This window comes from Aythya ferina, assembly GCF_964211825.1.
Source record: "Aythya ferina genome assembly, chromosome: 13".
Classification (NCBI taxonomy): domain Eukaryota; kingdom Metazoa; phylum Chordata; class Aves; order Anseriformes; family Anatidae; genus Aythya; species Aythya ferina.
Window position 1 is genome coordinate 15,922,436 of NC_140311.1, and position 22,101 is coordinate 15,944,536.

The 22,101-nt window shown below is 47.9% G+C and overlaps 1 protein-coding gene across 7 annotated transcripts in view; it reads left to right on the forward strand.

Annotated features, from left to right (window-relative positions):
* Window positions 1–22,101, forward strand: part of ARHGEF9 (Cdc42 guanine nucleotide exchange factor 9) — a 178,806-nt gene that overhangs the window by 17,637 nt on the left and 139,068 nt on the right. For 6 of the 7 annotated variants that reach the window (XM_084535003.1, XM_084535016.1, XM_084535015.1 and 3 more), the window contains exons 3-4: window positions 4,081–4,219; window positions 6,690–6,811. In XM_084535003.1, coding sequence (XP_084391129.1) covers window positions 4,081–4,219; window positions 6,690–6,811 — 261 coding nt within the window. Of the gene's footprint in view, window positions 1–3,960; window positions 3,979–4,080; window positions 4,220–6,689; window positions 6,812–22,101 lie in introns of those variants that run through there. The other variant, XM_084535018.1, reaches the window with a different exon arrangement.

Here is a 22,101-nt window from a genome sequence, read left to right on the forward strand (position 1 = left end):
CCTTCTTGGTACAACATTTGCCCGCTTCCAGTCTACTGGGACCTCTCCAGATTGGGGAACTTTTGTCTTCTGTGTAGCAGGAGACACTCGTGCTGTGGCAGGCCCGTGAGTCTGTCTCAGGGCGGGCAGAGTATGCCTCCACCAGTCGATTTCTCTCTCTGACTCCCTGATGCTCCTCAGCCTATTCACCTCCTCCCAAAGCTCCACCACCAGGCCGAGAAAGTCTTCAAGCACCCACAGCACAGCTCCCAACACTGACAGGAGACTCGGGCACACCCTGCAGCCCAAGATCTGGATGGCCGTGTGTTTCCCTGAGCCCTCTAGCTGGGTAGCCACGTCGGTGACTGTGGCTGGAGAGGCTGCAGGAGATGCAGAGGCCTGGTGGATACCATGGCCGGGCTCTTCACAAGCAGGCCCTGGTGACTCCCTCGGCTGCCTTGAGTGGCCTTGATGCTGGAAAAAAAGCCCTGCCCGCCTCGATCCCCTGCTCTGCTGCAGAATGTGTCTGCCCCGGAGCCGATCGCCTCAGCGAGAGGCCTCGAGTGCCTTCAAGAAGCCTGTCCTTGGGCAGGGTTTGTGGGGGATTTGATACCTGCTTTGCGAATGGCACGAGGAACAGTTGCAAAATAGGCACCTGGCTTTTTCGTAAGACATCCATTTAGGATTTGTAGGAACTCAAGGTTTCTCTGAAACATGGTTTTGGCTCATTGCCAGTAGAGAGGTTCCCCTTGGCCGCCTCGGGGGCGCGCACGGGCACCGAGCGCCGCAGAGCGGCTCCCTTGCCTTTCCCCTCTTGCAGTGAGGGCGCAGGAGGCTTTTCTCTGCAGTCTTACTCTGCCCTCTGCTGTCTATTTGTGAAATACGGCTTTATCTTTTTAAGGAAGAAAACGCCTTATCTTTATCCCTAGGATTTTGATTTTTACCCGCAGGAGGTGTACAGTCTGCATCTGACTGCTGGCTGTTGTTTCCCCATGGGGAAATGTCCCTGTTTGGTTCTGAGGTGCCATTTTCTGGGGGAATTATGGTTGCTGGAAGAGTGCAAACGAGCTAACCCATCGGGATGCCGTGAAGGTGCTCCCCGCTGCGGAGCGTGCTGATGCTAAGCAGCCCGTACCGGTGGCCTGTGAGCAGGGCTTTTAGGGGGTTTTGTGATTTCTGGGCAAGAAGCAGCTGCACATTGCATTGCCATACATGGGGCAATGTGAAACTCGACCTGTGTGATGGGTCTAACTGGAGGCAGAGGGTTCCTGGTTGTGCACATACTAGAAGATGTGTTGGTAGTTTTGCCTTACTGATCGCTGAGGCACTGGGGGCAAACCCGGAGGTCTTGGATCCTCCCACAGCTTTGGTTTGCTTTCGAGCAGTTGCCACAAATGTCTTTTTGCAAGAGGAAGATGGAGCAACTTTCTTTTTCTGTGCTTGATGGGACTCTGCAAGCTCTGTGCAGCAAGTTCCCGTCGTGACCTGTATCTGGAGATGGTCTGTCTCTGTCTCTCTGCCACAGAACGTTTTGGGAGCTGCTGCAGAAGTGTGCCTGATGAGGTGACTTGTCTTCTCCCTCCCTGCTCTGTCGAGTGACACTAACCAGGAAAATGTGTATTTCTGAGGGGTATCTTCAGAGCTCTCCTTGTCTCCTGGTTATCGCCAGTAAGCTGTTGTCTCAGCCTACTGCTGCTAGCTGTGCTTATGAAAGAAACACAAATTAAGAAATAGTGCTTTACTTTCTAAATCCTCCTGCTGCCAAAGGAGCACTATACCCAAATCTGTAGCAAGGCATGATTTAGTTGCAGAATGCAGATTCTGTGTATTTATGGCCTTTAATACGGTTATGTCTGACAGTCATCTTATTTTTAGAAGAGACAAAAACTCTGAGCTGTTCAGATTTTCCTGTTTGTAATAGCCACGAGGTGCTAGCAAAATCTTGAATTACAGCCTCTATTTAGTGCTATCTGTGGTGGGGTAGGGTGTTGTGGTGTTTTTTTTTTTTTTATTTTTGGAAACATTTTTAGCAGTGTCAGGGAAAGGCAGGTCGAGTCTGCAAAGCCGATGGGATTTTCATGTATATAGAACCAGACGCTTAACACGTGAATGACTGCAATTTCTACGTTTTCTTAAAATACTTCTCAGGTCTTACCTTCCTCTAGCTCCCAGCCTTGCAGGTTATCTCCTGCCACTGTTGGTACCATCACAGTGCTGATATGAACAGGGACTCGTGGGCATTGCTGGCCTCTGTGCCAAAGGGACTGGGTGCAGAACTTCCCCGTGTGGGAGGTTTCCTTTGGCTTTCTCCTCCTCCCCCAGTTACCCAGTCAAGAGAAGTGTCCTGGAGCACTGGACATGGTGCAGAGAACGGGAAATGTTCCTGAGAGGAACACAAAGGGCTGGCTGCCTTGGTGTGGCTGAAGCACGGCCCAAAGCCGATGGTGCATGGTGGATTTGGTAAGGAGCAAGGCCAGGCCAGCGTCAGGCCGTCAGCTGCATCTCCCCAGCCACGAGGGAAGCCACCACGAGAAGACGTAGGGTGGGTAGGAAGTATCTGAAAATTAGCTGTGCTTGTAAGGAGGCTCGATTTTACAGATACTGGGTTGCACGAAGGTCAGTGTGTTTGTATTCGACCTTTGTTAGCAGCTGAGCGATGCCAGGCTCAGCTTTTGAAGGAGGACAGCCTGCAGGTCCGAGCTGCTCTTTCGCAGTTACATATTCCACCAAAGTAATTAAAATCCACGTATACGAAGAGTCCTTTCTCCCTCCAGAAGGCTCCCTCTGCCCTGCTGATGACTCCAACAGCACAGTGATAACAGCTCTGGTTATTCACCTCCTGTCCTCTTCGTAGGCCATCTGCAGGCTTCTGCTTATGGAGCCGGGAGAAGACCTTAGATGACCTTTGGCAGTGCCTGGAAGGGAGAGTTTTGTTAAGATTTGGGGGAATTAAGAAAGTGACATCCTGTTACTAATTTAATTCGCTCTTACAGATGTAATTCACAACAGATCTTATTGTCAGCAGGACTCCTGAGTGTTGCAGGAATTGTTCTTGATGGGTATCCCAGCTTTATTCGAAAAACTTGTGACTTTTATTTCTGTAGTAGGACAGGCAGATCCCATTACTGTTCTGCTGGACAGGCATGCAGATGAGCAGGTTGTCCTCCTAAAGCTCACCACTGCAAATTTGTTGCTCTACTCATATGTGCTTTAAGCGGTGGAGGTGTTTCTGCAAAGCTCTCTCTCTTGTCCCATTTTCCACTTCTTATTGCTGAGCATGGCCATACGTGGAGGTCAGTGGTAGGTGATGGGGCACAGTTAGCTGTCATCTGGCAAAAAAAAACCCTGATGGGAAGAGTCTCTTTTGCTGCTCTAGGCCACCAAAGGGTGCCTCTCATAGCTCTGTTCAGAAGTGCCAATTGAAGCAAATCTCCAGCTGTCGAGTCCCCACCCTCCTCTGGATGCACTAACGGGCCTGAATGACCCTGAGCAGCCTCACCTGGGGCCTCCACCCCACACACCCATGGGCTCAGGAGCCCATTTAAGTCCAGCCCTGGGTGCTTAGTCCTTCATTTAGCCCTGTAGCATGTGTGCTGGTCTTTAGCACAGCCACAGTTGTGTCGTAGGCATCCACAGACTGTGCTGGGCTCAATGCCCACCTGGGGCCTGACTTCCTAGCTCAACCTTGGAGCTGTCTCACTGGGGCTGATCTGCAAGCTGCCTACCTGCTTTGACACCACAAACGCACCTGATGATCTGGAGGCTGTCTGGCCCTGGTCACCCTCTGATGCAGATGTCTTCATCATGCGTTACTCTCAGAAGTGCCTTGGGGACTCAGTGCCGCTGGAAATTGTTGGGACTTGAGTATCATGAGCTGTGTTCAAGGTAGGGAGCCCTGTGCAGGGAGAATTCGGGCAGCCCAGCACCGCAGCCAGCAGGACTTAATCTTTCAGTAAAAAAACATGACAAAGGTACAGACTGCAGTGAGGAAAGTCTAAGGTGTGTGTCACTGTCTTGAAAAAAAAAAAGTATTATTAAATGTGTGCTTAATTCCGAGTTTAACACATTGGTAAAATTTTTCTCTGACCCTTTTCTTGCCAGATGGTGTCTTCTACTTCTCAACTGTCCGTGCAAATGCCTTCCAACAATGTCGCTATGGAGAGACCTTCCTCCAGTTCCCTGATCCAGAACATCATCAGGGAGATGGAGGAGGCAGAGAGGATGTTTGACAAACCACGCTGTGAGTAGCTTTGCAGTGCTTTTCCTCCTGACTTTGTCTGTTTATCCCATGCATCCTGCAGAGTCAGCCAAGGCTACAATGGGTTGAAAAAACTCACAAATGTGGCTTGTATCCACTCCTGTTACAACCCTAAAGCCTGGTGAGAAGGCTCTGATAGCCATGTGCTGTAGAGTTTCTTTTCTTTTTCCTTGTATTTTTAAAGTCTTTGAACACACTGCCTATAACCTGGTTATGAGAAAATGAGCAGTTTGGTGCATAAAGTGTAAAAGTTGTTCACAGACTTCTGTGCAAGTTTTAATTTGGTAGTTTCTTCTTAGCTTTCTGTCCTGTTAGCAGGTTCTGTTGTGAGTGCTCGCCATTTGGAGGTGGCGAGTGGTGATGGATGCTGAGGTTGCAACTCAGGTGTGATGTTTGTTTGGAACAGCAAGAAATGATTTTTTTTTCCTTCTGGGTACTCTTCCTGATCAGGTAGAGAATCTCGTGAGCCAAAGACTGAGATGAGCTCTCCTCTGCAGCACTTGATTAATGTAATTATAATTTGTCCTGCTCAAAACAACACTACAGAAAGCATGACAGTGTATTTGCTGGAAGTGTCTTGTTTTGGCAGGTAAACAGGCAGATAGCTGAATAGGTGACAAGATTTTGTGTACCTCTAGTTAAAAAGCCTGATAATTACAGTAAGAAAATTATTTCTTGAAGGGATACTGCTAACACTAAGAATCCTGTGCTTTAGCAATGGGCAAGTACGGGAGCGCTGCCAGACTGTGCTGGCATGGCTTGGGAGCACCCAGGGGATCCGAGCAGTTAATGGATGGTGGCAGCACATCAGGGTGAAGGAGAGCTGGAAGGGAAAAGGCAAAGCGGCGCCTCTTTAATTGATGGCTCTTCTCTAGGGGCGCAGGGAGCAGCACAAGCATCTCTCCAAATGTGATGGTTACGGTGCTTGCACATTGCTCCCGAGTGCTACTACGTCGGCGCCTTTCTTCTGGAGCCTGCCCGCAGCCTCTTGCTGTAACCGGCACTTGCACTGCAGCTTGATTTCCTGCGAGTCCAGAAAGTGAAACGCATGCTGCTAAAAATAACAGCAGGGTGCCTACGTCAGCATTGCATTTAGGAAATAGGTCTCAGCGCCATCTCTCTCCCAGCAACGCTGGAAGAAAATCAGGATTGCTGCCCACCCAGCCGTGTCAGGGCTGAGGCAGGGTCCCAGCTCTGCTCTGCTCTGTGCTGCTGTCCTGGGCCGATCGGAGTCCCCACCGATGTGATTTGGGAGCAGGGAGCTTGCAATAAGCATTCGGGGAGCATATGCTTTGGCCATGTGAGGTAAAGGTGACCCAAATCGCAGGAGCAGAGGTCCTGGGCTGTGCATCACCACTTCCCTAAAGCCTGGCACCTTTTTTACCCTTTGCTGTCTGGTTTCAAAGCCCTCGGGACTGACACAGTCTGGAACTTGTGCTGAGGTGAGAGGTGCATCCAGGGGATGGGAACACCCGTGGCAGCACATATATATGCACGTACATCTATTCTGTGCACTGTCCCGACCCCGTGTGCCTGCTGGCAGGAGCTGGTGCTGGCAGCTGCTGTGGAGGCTCCAGCTCCTTCCTCCCAGCGTCTATCACCCCAGCTTTGGGGAGGGAAGGGTTTGAGGTCTAACCTTGCCAGATGTGGGAGGGAAAACCCAGTCTTGCACAGAATGACAGCTTTACCCCCAAAAAGAGAAGGATAGGATGGGGAGCTGAAAATCTGGGATGATTAGAAAAGTAGAGCTGACTTTTGAAAGGTGAACCGGCAGCCCCCCTCCAGCATTTGCCTTTTCTTTACAAGCTGTTTTGTGCTTGGGTATGTACCATCTGTAAGGCCAAGCTGGGATTTGGTGTAAATGGTATAAATTGCTTAAGGCTAGATCAGGATTGCATCTGTAAAGGATTGGCCTGAAATATTTAGGATGAGAAGCAGGCGTTGCTTTGAAAAACAGCTTTTATGGACTGTTGTATTGTTGTTTTCTGCATGGATTCAAGAAGCTGTATCTTTTTCAAGATATTGCATCATGTGGACCACAACGGTTGTAAAGCTGGGATTTCTGCAGAGGTACTGTTAGCAGTTATGACCCAAAGAACGATTTCATTTCTAATATCAGTGCATGAAGATGAGGCTCTTGTGCTGCCGGGAGAGCATTCTGGCTTCACACCCAGCCTGTCTGACCCCACCTGCTTACACCACCTCTTAATTTGGCTCTCAGCTCTTAGTTTGTGCCTGCATTTTTGTAGTATCCAAGCTGCACTATTTTTCTTGTATCCCAAGAGCACTGAATAAAGCACCTAAATATACTCTCTGCTCTCTTTTTCTAAAGAAGAGGTTGAATGAGTCTCTTGCAAACAATTTTGTTTCTTTCATTTAAAAGAACAGCCTCCGCCCCCAGCCTGAGCTAAAGCACACCATTTATCTTTTGTCATTTTTTTTCCCCCTGTAGATTTGAAACGGAGAATTGCTGAGAATGATCTGCCTTCAAAGACTGTGGAGGTGTACAAGAACAGTAACAGTAGACGTCGATGGACCTTATTCAGGCATGGAACTGTGAAACTGAAGTATTCGGTAAGGTGTTCGTTGAACTATGCCTCTGCCTGCTTCAGGGATGTTATATACCTACTGCATCTTTAACCTTGGAAACTAACAACCTGCTTTACTTACAGCTTCCTGAATCTGCGGCTCCTTCAGCCACTGCTGAGCTTTTTTTTAATTTCTATTAGAGTTGTATTATAGCAATATTAATATTTATTATATGCATATATAATATTTATAGAATATCTATTATAGCAATACAAGAATAAGTGTATTAACCTTTCCCACCAGCCTAGCTTCCCTCCAATGTAAATCAGAGGCTTTATAGGCTAATGGAGGCACTGGGCCTCCCACTTCTTTGGCTGAATGTTCCTTGCAGGTAGAGGGAACTGTGATGTTTCAAAACTGTTTACAGGTTTGCTCTGTGGTCTTGATGATATGTTTTCCCCCCTGTTTTGCCACATGTCCTTTGGATTTGTTACTGCTCCCAGCACCGTCTCTGTGACAGATTGACTTGACTGATTCTTTTCAAAGTGTTTTGCAAATACAGGCACAATCCACTTTGTTTTTTTTTAAATTTATTTTTTTGTTAATGTTGCTGCTGGCTGAGGAAGTAAAAGCTGTTGTGGGCCTGGGGTTGTCCATGTCTTTCTCCGGAAGCTGAAAAAAAATCAGGAAAAAATAGCAAAAAGTTGTAACGTTTGTGTGATGTGCTTCCTTGTTTCTGAGTGGGGTTTTTTATTGGTGTCATGCTGAATGTTTGACATCTGGAGGCCTTGGTTATTCTATGGGAATTGATATCACTTGGTGTCATTGGGATTGGTATCACTTGTGTCTGACTTCACTGGTTCCCAACATATAAAACTCTGGATAGTGCAAAACAAAAGAATTGCTGGCTGGCATCTAGTGCAGTGCACGGAAAGTTCTCCAGTGAATAGGGCCAAAAAGGTTTCGCCTTTGTTGTTCCTCTAGGCAGTGGGACCGACTTCTCTGGCCTGCTTGTGTTGGGTGTTTCATGGCTTCCAGGGATTGGAATACCTCTGGTATTTCAGTCCTTTATGGCTTTCTGGAATGCCACCTTACATCACCTCTCCTGATTTTAGTAGGCTGAGACACAAGGTAGAGGGCAACAGACAAGGAGATCATTCCTTCCTTTTCTCTCACTTCTGTTTGGGTCCTTCCCCGTTTCTGAAACACAACTGCTTCTTTCAACTTGAAAATGTTATTCTGGTTATAGGGTTGTTGAACATCTAAGCTCCTGGAAGGATCCAAATCTAGTAGGGCTGTTTGTCCTCTGGGCAGAATAAAGAAGGGCAACAATAATATTCCTGTGGAGTTGCTGTTACAGCAATAAATTGCCCTGCCAGCCCTATCTTGGAATATCATCAGGTGTGTTACAGACATTTCTGTGTTCAGGACCCAGTGCTAACTAGTGCGTGGGTATGTTTGGTCTACCTTAAAAGCATCTAACACTTTCTTTATCCGTTAAGAGGAGCCGTATGTTTTGCAGCCTTTGTAGTCATCCTTCAGGACCTGCTCAGAAACCAATGTGCTATTCTGCTTTGTCACGATATTGCTACCACCAGACGTATTTCTGACAGAGAATTGAGCCTGACATTAGAGCATCCTTTCAAATGCAGCTGAGAATTAAAACTCACAACACTCCAAAAATACTGCTGAAGTTTGGGAAGGGGTAGCTAGGAAACTTGACCTCTCTGGTGGCGATGCCTAGGGAGGATGTGGAGCTGGAAAGGCAAAGGAGCTTCTCATGAGCACACAGACCTGTGTGTGATGTTTGGCTCAGACACAGGTGTGCTGAAGACCCCATGCATCGCTGGGACAGAGAATTGGTTTTGGGTGCTGATTGGGATGAGTTTGGGGACTTGTTTGGTGTTGCCATTAGGCAGCTTGTTGCTCAGCCTGAACTACAGTGGACAGGCAGGTGTGCGACCTGTGCTGGGGTGTATAAATCAGAGTTACCATGTTAAGCACTGCTGGAGTAGGATATATAAATGTGGTTACAATAGCAGTGCTGGAAAATTCATCCTTCGCCTCTGCCCCACGTTGAGTGAAGATGCATGGATCTGTAAATCAGCACTTTGCCAGAAAGAAATTTCTTCTTTGCCAAGATTTATAAATTTGAGATAAGATTTGTGAGCTTGGGTATCTCTTACTGGGTGCATTCATTGACAGCTGAAGACCAGTCAGGTGGCAGAGCTAGTACAGAAAGATTTATACTTCCAAACCAGAGGCCAGGCTTCTGGAGAAACTGCTCGATTTCCATTTTGGTTGGGAAAGTGTGAGGTGGAGACAGCAAGAGGGGACTGCCAAAGCATTAGGCTTGTCTTAGGGGCGTCAGTGCCATCTTGGTCCTTGGAGAGGTGTGGGTGGGTGTGCAAAAAGAGCATTGGTATCACCACATGTCATGCAAAATGCAAAGTTGTTGTTGAGCAGCTGCCTTGTGAACCCCAGGAGGGTGCTTATTCCTTGCTCTGTGTAAAGCCCAGGTTTTGGTTTAAAAAATAAATAAATGTATAAATATATTTTCATTTCTCTTCTAATTTCAAGCAGCAGGGAAAAAAATGAGGTCAAACTGAGTCTTTTAAAAGCTTTCGGTATTTGTTAAGTAAGCTTTTTTGCTTTATATGCAAAGCATTTTGGTTTGGTGCTCTGGTTGCTTGGAGTCTTTGCTTTGCTGGGAGCACTTTGACACAATCAAGACCAACTTGCATGGGACCTCGAGGTGCCCAAGAAATCGGCAGACTTTGCTGCAGCGGGAAACAGAAATGCCAAAAAGTACTCCCGAAAGGCTGTCCTAGCTCTGACTGGGCCCTTGGCATCTATCACACCTTGGTGATTAGCAAAGCCGATGGCAAACATTCATGTTCTCTGCTGCTTTTCCCCTTTGTGTCTTGTGAGCTCTTGTACAAGGGACTGAAGCCCAAATTTATGTGCTGGAGGAAGCCAGAGTGCGATTACTTCGAATGGAAACTTTGCATCAGAGCCAGCTTCTTCGACACCCCCTGTGCTAACGAGAGGCTGTGCCTGTCCTGTCCTTAGTGCTCTCCCCAAATCATCAGCTGTTTTTAGAGGCTGCCTTTGCAGTGATGGTGGATGTGTGAGCCACGTGCGCCAGTCCTTAGCTGCCCAAAGCTAATTCCCCACAGGCACGTTTGTGAGGAATGGGAAGTCCAAGCAATGTGCAGCCTGCAAGAGGTCGGAGCAAAGGGAAGGTTGGGTTGGGTTCTCGTGCTCACCCTGTGCTGCAATGAGCAGGGAATGCTGCTTGGTATTCTGCACCAGCTCTTCTGCTTTCTATTTTTATCTCCTGGCATAATGCTGAGCGAGCAATTTGTTCGGTGGGGTTATTATTATTATTATTTTTTTCCTCTCTTTGAAATGTGTCCTGCACCATGTTTCTCTTGGCTCGCTACTTTGGGGAGGAAGGGGTTGTGGAAGGGATCACAGACTGCTGCATTCTGCTACGTGAGCTGGATGTAATCGTAGTCATTTCTCAGCCCTTCTGTCCACATGAATAGGCTGATGGAAGAGCACAGTCCCGTGGCTTTCCGGGTGCTAATTAGTTGAAATATCAGCGCGTTGATGATGAGAGGTTTATATGCACATAAGGAGGGCTGCCAGGAAAATGCAGCCTCTTTTAATTTCCCTTCCTTCATTTTAAACATTCAGTACTTCTGCTGCCAGGGTGTGCCTGATCTGTGTGTTTTCTGGGGTTTGTTTTATTTCATGATAAACCTATTCTGCTGTACTTAACGGTGCTCTGAAATCTTTGTTTTTTACGTTACTTTCCTCCTGGAAGCCACTCTTAGGCATTTGTGAATGCTTTTACCAGTTCTGAAAACCTGTCCGTGCCTAATTGTTAAAGGAAAAGATAAAAAAAAAAAAAAAAAAAAAAAAGACTTGATCATTCAAGGTGGACACAGCAGTTCGGACCAAGCCGGCAGGTCCCGGTGCCCCTGTCCCGGAGCCTTGTGACTCGCTGGCGAATGCTTCCCGTGTGTCTGCATGAAGCACGCCCAGCAAGGAGCTCTGCATTAGTGGGATTTGCAGCAGTGGGCAGCCTTTTAAGCACCTGAGGTCTGATGCATCTAATCCGATTGAGTGTTTGAACTGCTCAGAGCCCAGGGAGCGTTGAAGGGATGTGGATAGTCTCCGGTGAACCCTAGGTCATCCCTAAACCCATTTGCGCCCACTTTGTGTGGATGCTCCGTGCTTTGGACTTGCTTTCTGGTGGCTGTGATGGAATATTAGTGCAAAACACACCTCAAGGTTCCTACCACCAGAAGTGAGCAGTTCTTATAAACTTACCGTGCTCTGGTTATTTTGTCTTGCTTAGCAGAAACGTGCTTATTCAGAGCTGTGTTTCTGTACGGAGCAGCGCTGGGGGAACACGAGCCTTGGTTCCTTTGGTGTTACCCCAACAGCACCATAGCCCAGGTGTTTCCCCACCACACCTGGGGACAGACAGGGCTTGGGTGATGAATCCTTACAGGAAGGAGAAACTTTAAAAGCAGGAACACTGAGCTTTGGGTTGCGGGTTTCTGTTCTAGGTAGCACAAGAGAGAGACTTGAAGTTCCAGGCTTAGAAGAGGTCTCTCAGCTGCTCAGAGGTTACACGTAAGCCTGTTCAGAAGAATCTCATCTTCCAGTTTGTGATAGTCTTTAAGTGCAAATGAACCTCGGGGAGTTTTCTGTGCCACTGCAGGTGGTAGGTGCTGCATCCTACGTGGTTTAAAATGTGTGTAGAACAGTGACTGTACATAATCGCCTCTTCTATAGTTCAAATTAAGCTCTCTACCCTCATCTTAAATACCAGCCTGGAATTGATCCTTTTCTCCATTGCTCGGTAGTTCCACCTTGATTGCTCTGCTTCAACTTGTTACTCAGCTCTGTCACCGTCTTTCACTCTGGGATATGGTTTATACAAAAGAAGCTTTAAAGTAAACTCAATTAGTGTTGCATTGCTAAAACCTTAATGACATTTCGCTTGGCAGCTCAGTGTGGTTTGCCCTTCCCCAGTGCGCTATGTTCTCAATAAAGCAAAGTCCGTGGTAGGTGTAGCATGAAAAATCTCTGAGTAAATATTGGAACAAATGCTTCTGTAGTGCTTCCTAGGCTCTGGCTGCATTTGTGACTCAAGGCCACTGCAGTGTCACCAGCATGTAGCTGAAAAGGAGCTAAATTTGGGAGGGTGAAAGGCAAAAGCACAGTCATAGCTTCAGAGTCTCCTCTGTAGCTACAGAGATGTGGTTCTGCGATGCGCCATCACCCACGCAAAGTGCTGCTGAGGCCCCTGGTCACTGGGTAGGGGAGTACATCCAGTGAAATGCTTCCATAAAAAGCCCGACACAGCACGCCTGGACACAGCCTTGTGGTGCTTTGACTGACACGTGAAGGTCGGGGGCTTTGTGAGGAGGGTGCAGGTGCTTTGGCTGGATTTTGCTCTACGTTTTTAAGTCACGAAGCCCAAGCAGATTTTGGTGATATGTTGCCGCCACCCAGTACCAGTGGTAGCAGTAAAAGGTCTGGTTCTGTCCCTGGCTTTGTCCTAGTGGTTTTAGACCCGAATTGAACCAACTCAGAGTATAAAATTAACAGGATGAGAAGCTGCACAGGGACCTTGGATATTACAGCACTGAAACCACGTGGTTTGCAACGAGCTCCTTGATGAATCAGGGGAAGCTTCACCTCTTAATGGACCATACAGAATATCGAGAATAATTCCCCTAATACATCTCTTTCAATTTCTAATACGTAGGGAAATATATTATCCTGTTGTCCAAAAATGTTGAGAGATCAGTCTTATCTGAACAAGAACAGACATTTCGTGCTGGCTCCACCTGGTTTGATGGGGTCAGTGGTTGCGCTCCTACACGGCTGGAGAAAGGCTGGAAGCGTAGCTGGTTGCACTGTGGCTGCTACCAGTATTGTGCACTTTGCCATCACAACACCACCAGGAATTGCTGCAAGCCAGAGAAGACCTGATATCCTGCACAGCTGGAGTGGGATGCTGGAGAAGCAGGTTGCTCCAGGAGAGATGAGTCAGTACTGACTGATTGCCCTTTCCTCGTCTTCTCACGCCAAAATGTACACATCTGAAAGCAGAAATGCCTTCACCCCTGTTCTTTGTGTGAGGGGAACTCCTCCGTTCTCAGTCTCTTCACATGCTTCCAAATTTTTCGCTGTCTTTTGGCACCTAAGTGGGCTGCAGTCACGTAGTGGCCTCAACTGGCCCTAGAAAGAAGGGAAACGGTGAGAAAAAGGTAAATGGAAGCTTTTCCAGGACTTTGCTACAGCAGTGAAGCACTCAGGTCTCTTGGCGATGCTGTCTGCGTTCTTGGAGTCCCAGGGCAATGCTGACAAGAAGCTGAGTGCTGGGATTGCCTTTGTCTTGGTGGTCTTGGCTCCAGATGTGCAGGCGCGTGGCCCACTGCTGGCTCGAGCAACTTCAGGAGGCTTCTGCTGCAGCAGGACAGACGCGGGCTCTGCACTGGGAGGCTTTCGGCTCCACAGCACCTCCGTGAAATGGTTAAGAAGCGAATGCAGTCTTTTCCAAATGTGTAGGGTGTTTTTTGTCTCTGTCAGAACAGTGTCTGTCAGGTGTTTTCCCCGTAATCGCACCGCGTGGTGCTTGCTGAGCGATTCCCCGCGGAAATCCAGCACAGCACAGTTGGCCGGCCGCCGCCGTCAGCGAGGCTCCCAGGACGCGGGGTTTCGGAGCAGGGTAAGAAGGAGGCTCCCCGGCTCCTCCTGTCCCTGGCAGCTCGGTGATTTGCGGTGAGAAATCCCCTCCTCAGGATGGGGAGGGAGAGTTCTTCCCCCTCGGCTCTCCGCGCCCTCCCCTTGCTGCGGCGGGGTGCTGGAGGGGCTCGAGCTGTGTGTTGCTCGTTCGATTAGCCCGGGCAGGTTAGGAAGATGTCCAGTCCCACCTGTACGGCGTCCTGCAGGGATGAAGTTGTTACAGAGATGGATTTTGTCTGCTGCTGAAGAACCAGTGGCTGGATCTGTTGGCACACCTGGCTCATTTCCCTGCGTTCTTTATTAGGGCCACGTTTTTCTCTTGTAAGATATCTTACTTTCATTTTTAACACTAGCCAAATATCAAATATTCCTCAGGAGAGGTCTGTGATTACAGCTCAGTTTTGACAGCTGAGAACCGTCCAACTGACGTATTTGCTTCATCTGAGATGCTATTTTCAGCTCTGCTGCTGGTTTCACCCTCAGTGACAGTCCGTTTGCCTTTCCTCTGGATGACATTTTGGGTTGAAGCGAGTTTGTTACAAGCCAGATCCACGGGAGGTCAGGCTGTATTGTTTTAAAACTCCATTGTGTAAAATGGTTATCTGCTTTTGTGAGGTTTTGCTGTTATTTTGATACTCTTTCAGGCAAAACAGAGCAGAATGAATCCCCTCATCCCAGATGGGCACCATTAAAGAATTTGGTCCATGTCTTCCTGAAGCATTTCCCAAACCCTTCTGCAGAAATAATCTTTCCTGCCACTTTATTCTATTTTATTTTTGGGTAGGGGGTGGGCTTAGGATAAAGGCAAACTAAACTTTACAAGCTCTTTTTGGGAATCGGGTCTTTTCCAGCGCTAATTTTGCAAACTATTCGAGCAGGAGATCGGGAGGTGGGAACCCAGTTATGCAAACAGAGCCACGTCACTCCCGGCCAGAAATAGCTTTGGTGCATGTGCACTAAGGTGGAAACGAAGGCCTTGGGTGTACGGACAGCAAACAGCGATGGGAGGGAGGCGAGAGGGGAAGCTGCAGCCTTTTGTTTAGAGTCTCTCAGGAGGTGTTTAGAGAAAGTGTGTTTTCCAGAGGAGCAGGGTATTACTGCTTGCAATTTCAGTGGGATCAGTTACTGCCTTTCCTGCACAAAAAGGGAACTAGGGTTTTTAGAGATGACAGTCTGTTCCCAGGGGTGTTAATCATTTTTAACAGCCACGTAGGACATGAAGAAAAACTGGAGAATAGTTCAAAATTGCACCTTTTGCCTTTTCTTTCTTTCCTTTTCTCCTTCTACCCAGTCCATGGCCAGCTCAATGCGTGCCCGTTTGCTCCTCCGCTCCTGTGTGGTTGTTGGTCAGCCTGGCAGCTCCTTGCTGCTGGAGGATTTTGTGAAAATTTCACATCGACTTGGCTTAAGTCTTCCTCTGTTTTCATTTCAGCCTCACCCAGCACTGCAACGCCCTAAATAATTCGGTGAATGCTCTCCCAGCTATTTGATGCGTGCTCGTGAACAAGCTGCCTTTCAGTTGTGCTGAGCGTTTGCAGCAGGGTTATGGCCCAGCATCCTTTAATTTGCTGCATGTTGCTTTCCACCAGGCTTAAAATAAACTTTATATATTTTTTTTTCCTTTCTCCTGTAGTATTGCTACGCTGAGATCTCCCTTCGCAGTGATGTGTTTAATTGCAGTATCTAGCCGTTAGGAGAACACAGTGCTTCTGGCCCAAGATACAGTTTTGAGTAAATAAAGGAGATAAAATAGGAACTCCAGGATGGAAAATCCTGCTTGTAGGTGTGTAGATGAAGTTTCCATTGGATCAAAGCCTCCTTTTTTAATGAAGACTTGCAATTTCTTATCGTGCAATGCTTTTCTGGGATGAGCCGAGAGGGGCCTATAAAGCTGAGCAGAGGCTTGCCGACTCCTGTAATGGGCAAAGCGATTCCCAGGCCCTGTTTATTACCTATTCCTCACAGGCTTTTTTTGGCTCAATTAAAAATCTTGTTCAAATTATTTCTGTAGTCATCCCGAACTGCAAGCACTTATCAGACTGTCTTCCTCACTGTGTTCACGTAGGAGCTCTCTCTTTCTGCCCCACTTCTTTCCAGAGGTACGTATGATTATTTTTTTTTCGTGCAAACATCCCCAAATGGAGATTTCACTGTTTGGTCTGTCCACTCCCACCCTCCAATTCTGTCACGTGCGTGTGTCTGAGAAGCTAAGGCTTTGGTGACACGAACCTTTCAGCTGTTAGGACTGTTTGCCTCCTCCATCCCGGAGTGTTTTTCAAGCACGCTGCTGTTTAGGCTGCGCCAGTTGAATATTGTGGTGTCCTAAAATAGCTGACCCCAGGTAAAAATCGGCTCAGCTACTCAGAAAGGGGAAGTTAGTGCTGATTTGTTGGCCTGTCAGTTAAATAAGAGCACCAGGATACTCAGTACTTTATATTCTGTGTTGCAGTGACAGCAACATATCAGCTGTCTTGAACATAACTGCTCTTTTCTATATGTTGGTGGTTAATTAAAGTGTTCATACATCCTGCACTCTTCAGCATTAATTCTGAGATTTATTTTGAACCACTGCCAGGGGAATACATTGTTACGGCATCCTCTTTCCACATCTATTAGCAGGAAGAGGATAATTGAGGAAATCTCACGCAGATTTAATTGGGGACTGAGGGCAGGAGCAGGGAGGGGGGGAAACACAACGCAGAAGTAGGTCAGAAGTTTGGCGGCGGATAACTCTTGCTTGACACCGAGCGGTGGAGCCGAGCGGTGCTGTCATAGGCAGCCGTGGGCCTGCCGTGGATTTGGGGTTAACCCGAAGGAGCTGCCTCCCTCGTGGCTTGTGTAACGTGCTGCAGACCGGCCGGGCTCGGAGCATGGTGCGGCCGCCTCTGCGGGAGTTGCAAGGGCAGGCGACGATCCCCCGTGGCTTTGTGTGAAATGGGTAAGGAAACAGGGGGGCTGCGAGCAGCTCGGCCTGCGTTTGGGGGCAGGCATAGCAGGATTTGAAGCTCGGGAAAGCAGGCATCGTGCTCCGTGTTGCAGCTGCTGGCGGCATGGGAGCGTGCTCTCCCTTCGCACCTGCAGCTCCTGGGCTGGCAGCAGTGCCCCTGCGGCCCCTGAGGCAGGGCCAGGATCTTCTCCCAGATGTTTTTTTATTTGTTTTTTGCCTGATGTGGCTGCAACACACGACACCATTCTGCAAATCTGCATTGGGAGCTCCTTTCGCTGGTGCTTTGGCAGGTTAGATCTGCATGCCTGGTCACATCATGCCAAACTCGGGGCATACCATGCAGAGGCATCAGCAGGCCCCATAAAAAAAAAAAAAAAAAAAAAAAAAAAAAAAGATGAAGCTGCAGTCTCTTTGTCAGGGCTCCAAAAACACACAGCATGCCCTTGGGTCGCTGCTGTGTTTTCTGGACCATGGTCTGGCAGCTCCCATGTCCAGCTTTTAGACCCTGAGTCCCACCTGCAGCGTAAACTTCGGGTCTGTTCTTCCTGTTCTGTGCCCGGACAAACCACGTAGCTGGGAGATAAATAACAGGTTATCACAGTAAATGGTGCTGTGTTTGAGTATCATCTGCCTGACTCTCTGTGTGATGCTGGAAGTCTCCAAGCTTTGCCATGCTTCAGCATCCCCATCCCTTCAAGTCTCGTGTCTCAGTTCTCAGGTGTAAGACTTGGGTTATCAAAAGGTTTGCCTTATTTTGATGATGCTGAGAGATGTGCTGCCCCTTTGGCGTTGATAGCTCGTGGCCCCCGGTCAAGACCAAGCCTCTTGGTGTGAGCTCGTGCAAACAGTAAGAAGCAGCGTGTGCCCTAAAGAGCTGCCAGTACAAACACAGGCAGACACTTTCCAATAGGCGAAGTGGAAGGAGAGCAGGGCTCTAATTACAAATGTTGCTGTTATTTTTTACTGGGTTTCCCCAATGTCTTTACCAACAGCACTGCCAACCCGAAGCATCAACAAATATGATTCTGGCTTAGAAACGAATGTAATTAAGAAATACAAACACACAGGAGAGGGTGGAGGCTATTTGCCTCTGGTTTTTGAGCCTTGAGGGAGTCTCTTCTCAAGCATTTTCATCTAGTTGTGCAGAAACTTATATTTAAATAAAAGTAAAACCGAATTCTCCTGACAGCAGCAGGTCCTTGACTTCTTTCTCAGGCCATAATATGGGGCTAGCCCCTTCCTGCTCCTTGGGAGCTCTGGCTGCCCTGCCGTACTGCTGAGGTCTGGGGGTTTCTTTCATTGTTCCTGCCCTCGGTTGAAGAGCTGCCCTGTGGCTGCTGTTGCTGTGGTTAACCTGTGTATTTTCCCTGGGATGAATCTTTCTTTCCAGCTACCAGCTGTAAAGCCCACGGGGGCTGCAGATGCGTCGGCTTGTGCTGGAACAGAATGTACAAAAAATAGAGTCCTCAAGGACGCGGCTTTGTGTACTACAGTGGCTGATGTCAGTGGATGGGAAAGGTCTTTTTTTTTTTTTTTTTTTTTTTTTTTTTTTCTGGCAATCTTTATTCTTAATGCACATTCGAGAAAGAGAAAGGCAAAAAAAAAAAAAAAGTGTGTTCTGCTAAACCTAAGTTAAGAAGCTTGTTCAATTTTTAAACAGTTACATAAAACCATCAAAGTCTGACAGCGGAGAGATGCAAGTTTGTGCAAAAGAGAAATAACAAAAAAAGCTGAAAGGGAGTGTCAAAGTTAATTCCCCCAGGCTTACACCTAAAACAGCCGTAACTTACAGATGAACCCACTCCTGCTCTTTTTTCCTTTTTTTACTTCCCCTTTCTTGACAAAGGCCTTTGTGTTGATGAACTCCTGGCAGAGCGTGGATGCTGCTTATGCCAGTACTGTGCTGCTTCTGCCAAAGCAGCTCTGGGTCCCAGTGAGCATTTCTGTGCTGCCCTCGGGGAAACAAATTGGTGGGCTTAAGTCGTGGCAGGAGAGCTTGCCTGGAACATAGGTGCCTGGATTCCCGTGTGTTTCTGCTCCTCGACAGCCGGGTCCGTGTGCCTGCAGTCTGCGGATGCAGTATCCTGATCTTTAAATTTTAAGAAGCTTCGGTTCTGTTGTTGGTTCTGATGCCGTCTGTTGTTCCCTTCACCAGAGCAGAAGAGATGGGTGAGTGGATTGAGCGGTTCCTCAGCGCCCCGTGACCATTTTCCTCCAGATATCTTGTAGGGAGCGAGTCAGGAGCTGAACGGTGTGCTCTTGGTTAGATAACAGACCTGCTAGAAAGCTTTGTGCTGTAGGATCACTCCTCGCTGGGTAACATACGGAGATGTTCCAGGTCTCTGTGAGTAATGTTAATCTATTTATACCTGCTACCTAGATACTGGAAATCCATTAGATCTGGTTCTGTCTAGACACGATCAAGGACATACTCTCAACTCCCATTATTTTTCGATAGCATTAATATTCAATTAAGTCTTTGTCTTCAAATGTATTCTGAAAGCTGTAGTTATTGAGGAAATTCATGGGGAATTAAAAAGAAGTTGTCCTCTGACAAAAAGGCTATCGCATCCTAGAGGTACTCATGCAGGGTAGGCGCAGGTCTGCTATCTGAGTGCTCTCCATCCATCTCTGCAGCAACTCCAAGCTCGAGTTCCTGTGTGGCTAAAGGGGTCAATGCAGCCAAGGAAAGCCATAAAACTTCTTGTGGGTGCTGGAGAGCACAGTGGTAAAACTGGGCTACAGCTGGCCTAGGTGACAATCCTTTTTCTTCAGTTGCTGAACTTTCTGATGTTGTGTTCAATATCAAGAATCTAGCTGGCGTTAACCTTAGCCACTCGCTTTTGTCACACCTTTGCAGAAGATGTTTAAGATTAAAGTTGCTACTACAGCTACTGTGAGCACAGCAATTTCTCCAGGTAAGTCTTCAGGAAATCAGAGTTTAACAGTGCTTGGTTGGTAGCTGGAAGCCCTCGCTTGCCACTCTTGGGAGTGTGGAGTCCAGGTAGGAGCAGGGACATTTTCAGTCTATTTTCCTTATGTAGGGGAGATGTTTTGTCAGGAAGGGACGTATCTTCTTCCTTACGTGTGACAAAGCTTTGTTCCATGAGAGGGACTCCTGGAGAAAGCAGATGGGAGAAAAAACTGCTCAAGATGTACCCTGTCCACGTGGCAGGGCCCCAAAGGACTGATGGATTTGGTGGGACTGTGCTGCAGGTCTCAGTGCTGAGAAACTCGCTGTGTAAAGGTTTTTTATTTTTTTGCTTTTTTTTTTTTTTTTTTTTTTGCCTTGTCACGGGTGATTTCTTCCTTTCATGCATGCACACATCACTGTGTCTGTAAAAGAGCTGCCCATGGCACTGCTGAGGTAGATGGTTTAGGGTTAAGTTCTTCCTCTCCTATATAAGTGTGGGATTCTTGGGAGTGAGAGGCACTATGTAAGAACAAGCAATTGTCTTTGGAAAAATCTCAAAATATTTCTGCTCACACAGCCCCAGGTAAGGGTCTAATGATAAAGATGGGCCACAAGAGAGCCAGTTCTGGTGTAATCAAATCCGCTGGTGTTTGTATGGCAGATGTAACAGGAATATTTGGCTCACTCAGTCACGGCGCAGTTACTGCTTGTTTGAAAATCCTGTGGCAGAAAGAGAAAGAAGTGATTCCTGTGCCCAGCATCGGTGTGTCTTAGGGTGAAAGGATGGTGTAGGGTGAAAGGAACTGGCCTTTAATTTTGAAGGTGAGCCATGCAAGCTGGACTTTGTAAGAACTTCAGAGAAGAGTGTGAGACAGCCACGGGCCTGCGTGCAAGTTGCCAGCAAGGTGATGCTGCGAGGGTCACCGTTTTTAACTCAGCAACCCTTCCCTGTAAACCGCATCTCTGTGTGACCCTCAGGCTGTATTGCAGGCAGCATTTTCCCTGTTTCTCTGCCCCTACCTGTGGGGTGAGGAATGCAGCACAGCCAAGAAGCAGCGTGCCGGTGATCCCCAGCTGGTAGGTAGCTCCATGGGGCTGTTGCACATCAGCATAACTGAGAGCAGTCCAAAGGATTTCTCCTGTGAATTACACTGACTTACAGCGACTGCTCAGGGAGAGAGAAAATCCTTTCCCTGTGGTGGCTCTGAGCCATGCCAGGAGCTGAGTGGGCTCCCAGCTGCTCCCGGAGCAGGAGATTGCAGCACATATAACCTCTGCTGTGCTCAGCAGTGGAAGAACAAATTGAAGGTCCCAGTGGGACCAGTCTCACAGAATTCGCCTCGTTTCTGAGATTTTTGTTAGCTGTGTCTAGCTTACAGGTAACACGGGTCCCTCAATCCCATCTTTGTCTTTTTTAGTGCTATTGATGCTGTTCCGAAAGTCGAGCTAGCTTTGTTGTTCCTGCATCTCTACCAGAGCTGGATGTTTATTTTAGTGGGTGTATTGGTCCTTATGCAGACTAACTGGTCACTGCTCTGTGGAGTATCTAGGAGTGCTGGTCTGAGCGCCTCTGGGCTGCGTCTCTCTGGCTACCAGGTCCTTGCTAGTCCTGGTGATGTTCTGCCACGCGGACTCCTCTGCCTTCTTCCAAACACCGCAGGAGCTCCAGGTGCTGCTCTCTGAGTTTTGCCTCTCCATTGTTCTCTTCCTTTCCATCTGCTTGCTTTTTTTCTGTTAAAAAGAAAAGGAGGGGGTGAAAAAAAAACGTTGTGGCCTAAAGGGGTTCCCTGGTCTCAGGTAATTGCCAAAGTGTCAGCAGCTGTAAGAAGTGTCTAAATGAAATCTCTTGTCTTCCTTTCCTAGCGTGGCTCAGCTTATCTGTTTTGTCACCTGAACTCACCGGTATCCATCACTTAGAGGATGGAGATTTGCATAATTAGTGTTTTTCAGGTACCTTCTGAAATGCAGAAGGGGAAGGTACTCACACACATCTCAGCTCTTATCTAATGAGGTGCTGACAAAGAGGTATCCATGGAGACATCCATTATAAGGCACTGCTCTGAAATTGGTTCTTGCCAATGCCTGTTAAAATGCCAAGGGGTTTTCTTAAGCATAACTTAAACTATTCCTGTGCTACATCCCTAAACAAAAATAGTTGTGCCTGAATGTGATGAGAATCATCAGCTGAAAAAATGAGGTTTGCGAGGTCTTATTAAGGCTAAGGGATAGGGAGTGAATTGCAAGAAGGGTACAGAGCTTTTTTAAGGTATTCTACCGCCTGCTTTAGCACTGGGAGCTACTGCGAAGATGCCAGGACAGAAAGCCAGTAGCCCTCTCGGCCAAAGCAAGGTGCTGAGCATCTCTGACCTCTGGGGCATCCCCAGCATCCTGAAGCTTTGATCATCGAGGTGCCTCAGTGGTGCTGGGGTTGTCCAAATTCCAGCCCCCCAGACTGTTGGGAAGCGTTCCCCTGTGAGGGAGATGCCTAAACATCACCGAGGGACTTCCCCGAGCTCTTCCCCAGGGGATGGAGCTGTGCTGCTCTGTAGTGGCTGCAGTTGCTGGCTCGTGGGGTTAGAAATGACAGGCAGAGCTCAGGCGGGGAGGAAATCATCCTCCTTTTATGTTTGTCCAAATCTCCCTAGCAAACTTAGTCGGGCACTTAATTCTGGGGTTTTCGCTGACGGGTGGTCATGTTGG